Source organism: Lolium rigidum, chromosome 4 (assembly GCF_022539505.1).
Source record: "Lolium rigidum isolate FL_2022 chromosome 4, APGP_CSIRO_Lrig_0.1, whole genome shotgun sequence".
Taxonomy (NCBI): Eukaryota; Viridiplantae; Streptophyta; class Magnoliopsida; order Poales; family Poaceae; genus Lolium; species Lolium rigidum.
Window position 1 is genome coordinate 176,924,519 of NC_061511.1, and position 10,168 is coordinate 176,934,686.

General features: G+C 44.8%; 3 protein-coding genes across 3 annotated transcripts; 1 reads left to right on the forward strand and 2 right to left on the reverse strand.

The window, feature by feature from the left end:
• Nucleotides 1–235: 235 nt before the first annotated feature.
• On the forward strand, nucleotides 236–2,537 carry LOC124647838 (abscisic acid 8'-hydroxylase 4-like). Its single transcript, XM_047187706.1, has 7 exons — nucleotides 236–970; nucleotides 1,296–1,479; nucleotides 1,590–1,669; nucleotides 1,749–1,911; nucleotides 1,989–2,095; nucleotides 2,179–2,297; nucleotides 2,381–2,537. Exons 1-7 carry the CDS (start codon nucleotides 236–238, stop codon nucleotides 2,487–2,489), a joined length of 1,497 nt encoding a protein of 498 aa, XP_047043662.1. The 3' UTR covers nucleotides 2,490–2,537.
• A 754-nt stretch (nucleotides 2,538–3,291) lies between these two features.
• Nucleotides 3,292–6,830, reverse strand: LOC124706418 (D-xylose-proton symporter-like 2). The gene is made up of 14 exons (XM_047238082.1): nucleotides 6,697–6,830; nucleotides 6,431–6,546; nucleotides 6,193–6,271; nucleotides 6,049–6,108; nucleotides 5,871–5,937; nucleotides 5,643–5,767; nucleotides 5,429–5,530; nucleotides 4,980–5,348; nucleotides 4,809–4,856; nucleotides 4,518–4,580; nucleotides 4,118–4,198; nucleotides 3,927–4,025; nucleotides 3,600–3,737; nucleotides 3,292–3,511 (listed from the first exon to the last, which is right to left on the reverse strand). Exons 1-14 carry the CDS (start codon nucleotides 6,706–6,708, stop codon nucleotides 3,383–3,385), a joined length of 1,488 nt encoding a protein of 495 aa, XP_047094038.1. The 5' UTR covers nucleotides 6,709–6,830; the 3' UTR covers nucleotides 3,292–3,382.
• A 616-nt stretch (nucleotides 6,831–7,446) lies between these two features.
• LOC124646450 (probable NADH dehydrogenase [ubiquinone] 1 alpha subcomplex subunit 12) lies at nucleotides 7,447–9,882 on the reverse strand. Its single transcript, XM_047186560.1, has 5 exons — nucleotides 9,706–9,882; nucleotides 8,689–8,715; nucleotides 8,516–8,607; nucleotides 8,128–8,237; nucleotides 7,447–7,850 (listed from the first exon to the last, which is right to left on the reverse strand). Exons 1-5 carry the CDS (start codon nucleotides 9,792–9,794, stop codon nucleotides 7,686–7,688), a joined length of 483 nt encoding a protein of 160 aa, XP_047042516.1. The 5' UTR covers nucleotides 9,795–9,882; the 3' UTR covers nucleotides 7,447–7,685.
• Between the last annotated feature and the right edge of the window lie 286 nt (nucleotides 9,883–10,168).

The following is a 10,168-nucleotide window of genomic DNA, read 5'->3' on the forward strand; positions in this document are numbered from 1 at the left end:
TTGAAACTCAAGCAGAGGCCGGCAGGAAAAGATGCAATGCAACTATGCAAGTGGCCGGGGTTGGAATCCATCAGATCATCCACCGGGTACGTATCCTTGCCGGATCCATCGGCATGATTGATCTGGAGAATGCACGCGCGCATACTTTAATTTGCTTACATATGCATGCGTGCCAGCGCCGGTGAGATCACATCAGTTAGCTTGCTCGGGCCGGCGCCCTGAGATGATGTCGACAATGACGACAATGGAATCAGAATGGCGCCTTGCTGCTCACATCTTCCTGTTGTCTGCCGCCATCGGCGGCATCACGTACCTCCTCCACCGCGCCCTACGTAGTTTCCACCTACGACAAGAGAACAGGAGCCCGCCGCCGGGAGGCATCGGCAGCTGGTGCCGCGGCTTCGTCGGGGCCGAGACGCTCTCCTTCCTGGCCGACAACAGCAGCGGTAGAGGCTTCTACCACTTCGTCCACACCCGCGCGCTCCGCTACGGCGCCTGCTTCCGCACCAGTCTCTTCGGCCGCACCCACGTCTTCCTCCTCTCTGCAAAGGCACGCGCCGCCGCCGCATGCCTCCTCGCCGCCGACCCGCCCCACTTCGCCAAGCGCTACGTCCGCACCGTCGCCGACCTCCTCGGAGAGCACAGCCTTCTCTGCACCTCCCACGACACCCACCGCCGCATGCGCCGCGCCGTCGCGGGACTCTTCGCCTCGGCGTCCACCGCCGCCTTCGCCGAAACTTTCGACCGTCTGACCACCGACCAGCTGCTTGCCACCCATTTTCAGGACCGGGTCGTCGTGCTGGACGTCGCTCTGGACGTAACTTTCAGGGCCATCTGCGAGATGCTCATCGGGCCGCAGGATGACTCGCAGAAGCTGGAGCGGCTGCAGAGCGACGTCATGGACGTAACGCAGGCCATGCTCGCGGTGCCGCTCAGGCTGCCTGGAACAAGGTTCTACAAAGGCCTACAGGTACCTGCCTACCTGCTCTTTCGTTCTCTGTTTTTATGCTATTTCAAATAGCAGTATAGCACCCTCCATTTTAAAATAAGTGTCGCAATATTTTCTATATACGGATGTATCCTGTATCTACACACGTCCGTATCTAGATAGATAGAGTTGGGAAACTTATTTTGAAACAGAGTGGTAGTTAACAACTTGTCAGTCGCTGCTGAGAGCCGTCCATATCTATGTATGATGCGGGACGATCTTGATCCGATGGTTATGAATTCTCAGTCGATTATTGTTTGAATGATTTATAGCTAGCTTCTTGATGCAGAATTATTGTTTGTGTCAGGCAAGGAAAAGGATCATGGATGTCCTGAGGCAAGAAATATCCATGAGGAGACAGAGTAGCCTGAAACTAGATCGTCGCGATGACTTCCTGCAGACCCTTCTCCTCAAGAGCCATACGGATGCGCCTGAAGAAGCGCTCACGGATGAACAGATTTTGGACAACATTTTGACACTCATAATTGCAGGTACAGATATGTGAGGAACCTAATTTAGTTGTTAATGACAAAAAAATATGTTTCAGTTCAGGCGGATGATGTACTAAAGCCCTGTGTTCGTAAATTGTAACTGAACGCAGGGCAAGTGACAACAGCAACGGCAATCACATGGATGATCAAATATCTGGGTGACAACACAGACCTCCAAGAGAAATTAAGAGTGGGTGTGGTAGGGGTGTATACATAACTAATCTATGAATTCATTTCTTGATTTCCATTCTGTCTCTATATGTATGCAGTCAGTTCAGCTTGATCTGGCATCAAAGCACCATGGTTCACCTCTTTCCCTCCAGCATCTGAATACCATGGACTACGCATACAAGACGGTCAAAGAATCCCTAAGGATGGCGACCATAGTTTCTTGGTTTCCGAGAGTGGCGCTCAAGGACTGTCAGGTTGCAGGTAACTAAACTTCACTAATTTCTTCTTTCTGCTTGCTCGAAGATGCTGTTTATTAACAGAGATACAACTAACAACAGGATTCCACATTAAGAAGGATTGGATCGTAAACGTCGACGCAAGGTCCATACACTATGATCCGACCATCTACCATAATCCAACGATGTTTGACCCTTCCAGGTTCAATGTATGTACTGTAGGCCTTAACAAATTAGAACTACAAATAATAATTTTGTGACACTGACTTTTAAATGGTGTTGTTGTGGACAGGATGATATGAAGCCATACAGCTTCTTGGTATTCGGAGCGGGCGGTAGAACATGTCTGGGAATGAACCTTGCCAAGATTATGATGCTAATATTTCTTCATCGCCTCGTGACCAATTTCAGGTGTCAACTTTAAAGCAAAATTTCTTTATTTGATGGAAAAAGATTGACCTATAGAGTTAAACTGTTTTTTGGGGTGTTTTCAGATGGGAGATGGCCGACCATGACACAAGCCTGGAGAGATGGGCAATGTTTCCAAGGCTTAAGAACGGCTGCCCAATTTGTCTCACACCAATACACAAGAAGATGTACTGATGTACTACTAGTAAATATATCAAGATATGCATCACTTTATGAAGCTGTGAACAATGTCTATGAGCTAGCAATGTGTTTTCCCTTGTTAAATACTACACATGCTGGCCAACACGCTGACAAATTCTTGATTCCTTTTTTTTTTTGGAGTGCCAAGCCATGACCAAGGGTAGCTAGGTGATAGTTCCAAAATTAAGTCAAATAAAAGAAAGGCGCAATGCAGCGTTGCTACGCCATGTATTTATTGCCATGTAAGCAATGCAGGAATGCATGGTATAACCATGTCTATTAATCTACTTTTTGTAATAGTTATTATAAATTGGTCACTAGTCTGAATTCATATGAGAGCACAAAATAATTGCCTAGCATATATATTTCTAATGATCATGTTTCTCTGGTAAAGGCATAGAGATATCATACAACTTATATGGACACACCATCAGTCATTGCAATAACTCTGTATTCTTAATTGTCACTGTATGTCTCATACAATGTGTAATCTTTTCCATATGGCTTCATTTTCTCATATCACCGACTTGGTAGGTTTTGGCACATATAAGCGCTCGAACAGCTTTCCACCAGGGTATCATTTCCTCAATTCTCATCGACCCTGGGGGTGTTTACACAAACATTTTAATGTCCTCGGACCGTTATTTGCCCGGACAGATTTTCCCATTGAGACACCCCTTGTTAGGTTTGACCGGTTCTGTGTGTTAGCACACATTTTTATACCCTTCAGCAGTTTTTCGCTCATTAAGATTATGCTACTTGGACACATTCTATGTAGATATATTTTACTCGGAGATAGATAAGTGGTTTTCTCAATGTAATACTATGAAGCTTACAAAATCCTTGGAGAAGAGCAATAAAGAAGATGACATTGCGGACAACAGGGTCTACAGTTTGGCTTCAATTTCTTCCAGCGTGAGCCCTTTAGTTTCAGGCACGATGCAGAATATGAACACAAGAGACGCCACCGCAATCACCCCGAACGAAGCAAAGAGAACCCCAGTGCCAATCAAGTCCTGCAGCACAATGCAGAATAGCAGTCAACTAACTTGATAGTACATTCTCCATGGTGAAACCCACAAGGAAAGAACAGCAGGCTCATACCTCTAGTGGGGAGAAAGCAAAAGTGACCAGGGCATTGGAGGCGAAGTTCACAAGAACAGCAACACTCAGTCCACGCCCCCTCAGTTTCAGCGGGAAAACCTCCGAAATCATAAGCCAACCAATCGGACCAAATGATAACTGCAAATTAACCTCATCTCATTAGTCAGACAAAAAAAAACTCACAGGTAAATTTCATTTTTGCTGAAACTTTGGTGTGGATGCAAGCCAAGTACTATTCCACAAAGCCAAGGCCAACTATATTCCTCACTGGAACCCTCGTGTACTTGTTTTTATGGGAAAATAAGGGTAAGCTGACTCTGCAAGTACCTGGTAGCAGCCAACATACAGTAGAAGTGCTATTACAGCCACATAAGAGGCACCCGAAAACAAGGTATAGTATGAAGACAGCAAGAATAGGGCGACAGCCTGCAGGTAACAACAAAAAGTTGAGTAAACGAATATTAACGAGCGCTTTGGCTGTATTAAATAAAAAATGTACATGTTCAAGGCAGACTTACAATTCCACTAACACCACCAATGAGTAATGGTCTTCTGCCAAGTTTGTCAACCACAAGAACAGCTACTCCAGTCATAATCAGCTACAGAGATGAAGCCAGAATGTCAGCAATATCTTGTTATTTCTTCAACAGAAACAAGGTCATGTGCAATTTAGTGGCAAACAGTTAAGACTAATTTTATTATGCATTTATCAGCATAGTATGAAAATTTAGCTAGAGATATACTGGCCAGAATTCAATTAAAAATAATATGGACCCACTGTGTGTAATAGTATGTTGAGTTTCTGTCAAAGCATTCGCAATTTCAGTCTGAAAGCTCTGAACCAGCTTAAAGTGGGTATATATCAGTGCAGGATATTATTAGGTTTCACTAACTTTATGCAAAAGTATCAGCACGTACCTTCAGTAAGCCAAGAAGAATTGATACACGAGTGGCATCAGATGCTCCAGAGAATCCAGCACTCTGCGAGCAAATAGTGATAGCTATGATTAATGCAGAAAGAAAAGAAAATAACACATATGTTTCAAGGCAAGACCCTGTCAGTCCAGCTAGCCCTACAAGATTGGCAATGCTTTGTAGCGCTGAACACCTTTTAACATGAAGGAGCTTCCATTGTTTGGAGAGCCCAACTTTACCACAAAGAAATGACACAATTGAACTGAATAACTTCATATGCGAAAGTACCAGTACCTGAAAGATTGTCGCAGCATAGTACAACACACTTGGTTGACCGGTGACCTACCAAATATATAGAGCACGACGAAAGAAACGCCATATTAAAATCATCGTGATGTCATGGAAGGAATGGATAGAAGCTAGGAGCATACAGCAGCAGTCAAATAAAAAGATTAAAGAGCCTACCTGCTGAAAGAACACCAATCCACATCCAATTATCATTGCTTTGAGACATTTTCCTTGAAAGACCTCACTGAAGCCTGCTTTTTTCTCTTCGCCAACATATGACAGCTCATCCAAAATCAAATTAACCTGCTCCGAAACCAAATCAGGTGAGGCTTGACCCCTCAATCGACATAAGCAACGTGTAGCGTTGTCTTTCGTCTCCCGCAGATCTCCTTTCCCTTGTGTGGCACATAACAGAAGCCACCTAGGTGAAGCAGGTAACCAGCACATCCCAATTCCCATGATTACACATATCGGAGTACTGGCGGCGTACATGTAGCGCCAACCAGATAGCACTTCGACGTAGAGATTACCTACTATATAACCAAGCTGCAGAAGGAAATGGAAAATAAGTAGGCTGGAAGATGAGTGAGTGGTAAAGAGGGGGAAAGCATCGAATCTGCACTTACAAGCATCCCAAGAACAATAAAGAACTCCTTGAGAGAAATGAGCATGCCTCTAATCTGACTTGGAGCAGTCTCTGCAATATACATTGGAGCAGCGTGCATAGCCTAACAAAAGCGACTCACATAAGGCTCATGCAGAAATGTATGTGTCCATGATAATCATATAATTTGCAACGTGAACTATGACATAAAGGAGAGCATTGTCCGGTTTTAGTACCAGTCCAATTCCTATGCCATATAAAAAGCGACCGACCACCATGATAAGGAAGTTAGGAGCCGCCGCTGTGAGAAGAGCTCCAGCCAGATACGAGATAGAAGCAACAACAAGCTCTCTGCGTCTTCCTGTGGCAAGTAATAGGCATGAAACATATCAGAACACCAGACCAGATTGCACCGAAGAGCATGGTTAAGACTTAAAAGTACGAGGGTGGCAGGGCAGACGTACCCAGAAAATCTGCAATGGTAAATGCCGTGGCGGATCCGATCAAAGCACCATAGAGTGAGCCGCTGACCTGCATCGCCGAGCAGCAGAATGACAGACAAAGCACAGAGCAGACTAAATGAGGACAAACTTGGTGAGACAGTTATATTAGAGTCTGATGTGATGCAGAGTAGAGCATTACCACGAGTCCAGTCTGCACTGATGAAAGGTTGTACCATGTTGTACCACTGGATGTGGAGGACTGCAATTCGAGTAGAGAGATAATTATGAGCAACTGCAAATAGTGGTGGTGGTGGTGGTGTGGACAGAGTAATGAGTAAGTAACCTTGAGCGATATGGTGGCACCAGATGTTGCCCCGATGTCATAGCCATAGAGAAGTCCACCCAAAGCTGGGAAGAAGAAGCTACAGATAATTCACCGAACCATTCAATACAAGTGTGTCAGGTACACAATTATTTTTGGTTGCAGAGTAAGTTGATGGTTTTGCAGTGTTAGTAAGTCGGAAAAATAAAGCTGAATCAGTCAATTGTATTCAGTAAAAGGGAGAGAGGAGCGGGCGTACGGGAGGATCGCGGCGGAGACGGAGTAGGCCTCGCAGGCGGCGGCCAGCAAGGGCCTGGTAGCTTCGCAGTCGTCGGACGCCGGGGAGGAGACATGGATCTCCACATCCCTCTCGTCCTGCACACGGAATTGAACCGCCCGATGAATTCAATCGAACAGCCGACAGACATACACCAGTGGAGCACCCTCCCTAGTGGAGTAGCTACAGGGGAAATCGCTAGGCCAACAAACCTGGCTGGGTGAGGAAGAAGAAGAAGCACTACTAACCTTGGACGCCATTAATCTTGATCCTGTGCTGCGCTAGCGCTGAAGTTTGCAGTGCTGAACTGCCCCCTTGGCTTGAGAAGGAAGGGGGTTAGGTAGCCTTCCAGAGTAAACTAACGAATCAATCTCCAGTGGAGGTGTCTCGTACACGAAGATTTAACTATAACCAAGTAGACGGCCCTGGAGCAGTCACGTCGTCGTCACACGTGCTCTTTCTCCATAACCCCACGTCTCTCTCTCTCTCTACTCCCTTGCTCCGTCTCTTCATTCTATTTTATCTGCACAATTGGCCAGCCTGAGCAGATTGAGTTTCTGGCCGATCTTGATATGTTTCTTGTGAAAAAGTCAGCCATCGCCACTACGTGTACAAGCTAGCAGTTGCAGCTTATCACGTGTACCACGCGATGTTGCAACTTGCAAGTTAGCAGGTGAGGTTATTTCTTTTTGTGCACTGGAGAGAGGATATGCTATTCAGGAGAACCTCTGAACCTTGCTTCCGACAGTACATCTCTGAGTTTAGTCTAGTCTATAGGAATGATATTTTACAGGAGTCGCTACCGACCGGAGCTGATTTCCTTGAATCTCTGAGTTTCATACAGGTGATATTGCAAGGACCGACCTTAAAGCAGCAATGTCTTGTAGAGGTTTCATACATCACATGAATCTTGATGTACGAATCAACGGTGAAAACGCCACCGAATTAACAACAATATCGTTGACTTCCACCATTCCAAAATACACACACCATGCACATCTGTAAAGGAAATATTTGATTAACACAGAAAATTCGTTCAAACACAGTTTTCTTGTTTGGCACATTCCCCGCAGGGATTAAATTTTGTTCAGTGCTCAGCGGTAGCACAGGTATTCAGTAACAGATACATTATTCAGGTTCGGTACATGAAACCAAGATGAATGGCCGGTCTCGGATCCACGAAACGAAACCAAACCAAACGCAAATCACAAAAGAGGATTATCGGGTACCATCGAGATCAGGAGGCCTCCTCTTTCTTCGGTTCCCAAGGCTGGTACCTTGTCCAGTCCCTTTGCCCTGGGTTTAGAGCATGCCCCTTGGAGTGGTAGATCAGATCGTCGCCCTGTCCGGTGTAGTTCTGTCTGTGCTCCATGATGTACTTTTTAGTCTTCTCCTCCAACAGCTGTCCCAAAAGAAAGAACCAATATTAATATGAGCGAACCTGTTTTGAGTTACAAATAGCATAAAACTAAGATAAGTTTTCGCATCCCCAATTATTCCAAAGCATTATACACACGCCTAAATGCTAATTTATTTCTTATATACACATTCGTCCAAGTACCTTACCTATACAAGTATACAGCAGATAAATCACTTATGTAAACTGTAACTTATATCAGAAGACCCAAGCGTGTAATTTTTGCAGGAAATAGCACACACAACATTAGAGGAGCACTTGCCTTATCCCCAGTACTGTCTGTAATGTGGTGTAGCCATCCATGCCATTCAGCAGGCACTTGGGATGCATTGTAACGGCCCTTGTCTGCGTACTCTACCCACCTGTGCCTTCCTGGAGATTTAATAATATTTAGTTTTCTACAACATTGTCAGCAATCCTCATATTTATATGATCACTAAAGAGCAAAGTTCCCAATCTCAGGCATTAGAAAAACGAAAACAAAAATGAGAGGTGGTATATCATAATGATGGTGAGTATGGCGTCTGATACGCACTGCTCAACGTGACAATGTATATCTTTATTATGTGGTCAACATTTCTAATGTGGGCATGCAGCAGAATTCAAGATTAAGAATATTGTAGTATATCAACTAGGGTGAAGCTACTCACCATACTGCGTGTCGTGTACTTTCTCATAGTACTTGTTTCCGAAACTGTCAACTCCTACAAGGGTTGCGCCAATGTTGTGAATTTTGGTTTGCCTGAAAAGAAGACAAACCTGTTCGGTGACACAAAATCACATCCCTTCCTGCAAAATTGGAGAGATTGGTGGGAGGGCTTACAGCAGGTTTCCGTCAGGAAGGCATTTTCTGCAAATAACACCATGGTAGAACATTAGAAGCATAAAGAAAGCAACATGTGCAGAATTTAGCGTTTTCCCCAACTACGGGAAACTAGTATTTGTACATAACTAAACTGATATAGTATTAACAAGAGGAAAGTGTACATGGTGACACTCCTTCACTGAATAGCGATAGATCTGTAGCAATTCAGAAAATTGTAAAGAATGACAGCGCTTCCTTTTAAAGAGTAGGGATCCCAACTGGAAACATTAAGTTGTAAGCAATACTCATGACAGTGAGCTATGTATCCTGACGAAAGGATATACTTATCAGCCGCAGCACAGAAATTGAAGTCCTGCTAATGCGGGAAGGAGAAAGAGCATGTAGAAGGTGAATTTACTAGGGGCAGGCAGCGCAAAACCATGCCTCAAGTGGGTTTATAAGGTGACTTTTTATATAAAAAAATAGCATCCTAAGCACTTGAGTTGTAGTTTTCCCAGGCTTCGGGAAGTTTTTGTGTCCGCCATCCGTACATGCAAAGTTTGCGGAACAAACGAATACAACAGCCTGCCAACGGTATAAAATTTCGCATATCATATATTCCTCCCATATCCTCACTTTCTTGCTACGTTGTATCGTGATATATTGCCGAGTATAATTATGATCCATGTAGTACAAGATGATTTTGGCATAAACTGCCTGGACCAACAGGAGCAGCTGTGTCTATGATCTCTGTCCTTGCAGTCCCAGCAAAAATCGTTTGAAGGTATGTAAGATGTTGGGTGTTTTAGGCATTTGAGGAGTATGTGCTATTGCTAACCATTTCGAACCCTTTTGGTTTCAGGGATGCGAACGAATCTAGCGAACTAACAAGCAGTAAAACGGTAGGCGACCAATTGGAATTGGAAAACAAACCCTAGATGACAATCGGATGGGATTTTGTGCCCGGAGCCACAGGAGAAGCAGCAGAGGCGAATCTCAGATCCAGGAGGGGGGAGGGGAGAAGGGGAGTCTTACAGGTATCCCTCGTCGCGGGCGTAGCGGAAGAAGTTGACGAGGCCCTTCTCCCTGATGCCCTGCCACACGCTCCGAACCACCGCTGCCATGGATGGTACCTTCGCCTCCTCCGCCGCTCTCCCTTCGCTTACCCTCAATGGTCGATGCGATGCCTCACTGCATCTCTCTCTACAATAGAAGGTAGGAGGTCGTAGGCGATGCGGAGCAAGACAAGTGGGCCAGGCCCAACAACTCTTCTTACTTAAGCCAGTGATGATGGGCTCACATTTTGTCAGTGAGCTGAGCCATGTAATTATGAATACTACCATATTCTTCTTCCTTCTTTCTTTTGAGCATGTATTTTATTTTTTGAAATTGGGTTGTGTATTGTACTTAGTGAACAGAGTCAAGGTTACGAATACCATTACAATCTCTTTGAAAGTTTGAATAGGTTCCAACGCGTAGGGAGGAACTGAGTCGAGTA

Excerpts from the sequence above, each read along its gene's own strand:
- LOC124647838 (XM_047187706.1), top strand. The coding sequence starts at position 236 with ATGACGACAATGGAATCAGAATGGCGCCTTGCTGCTCACATCTTCCTG. Across the intron at positions 971-1,295 it reads GGTTCTACAAAGGCCTACAG|GCAAGGAAAAGGATCATGGA; the intron begins GTACCTGCCTAC and ends TGTTTGTGTCAG. Across the intron at positions 1,480-1,589 it reads TTTGACACTCATAATTGCAG|GGCAAGTGACAACAGCAACG; the intron begins GTACAGATATGT and ends AACTGAACGCAG.
- LOC124646450 (XM_047186560.1), bottom strand. The coding sequence starts at position 9,794 with ATGGCAGCGGTGGTTCGGAGCGTGTGGCAGGGCATCAGGGAGAAGGGC. Across the intron at positions 8,608-8,688 it reads CTTCCTGACGGAAACCTGCT|GCAAACCAAAATTCACAACA; the intron begins GTAAGCCCTCCC and ends TCTTCTTTTCAG. Across the intron at positions 8,238-8,515 it reads AGTACACGACACGCAGTATG|GAAGGCACAGGTGGGTAGAG; the intron begins GTGAGTAGCTTC and ends TTAAATCTCCAG.
- LOC124706418 (XM_047238082.1), bottom strand. Across the intron at positions 3,738-3,926 it reads TGTATGTTGGCTGCTACCAG|TTATCATTTGGTCCGATTGG; the intron begins GTACTTGCAGAG and ends GTTAATTTGCAG. Across the intron at positions 3,512-3,599 it reads TTGCTTTCTCCCCACTAGAG|GACTTGATTGGCACTGGGGT; the intron begins GTATGAGCCTGC and ends ATTGTGCTGCAG.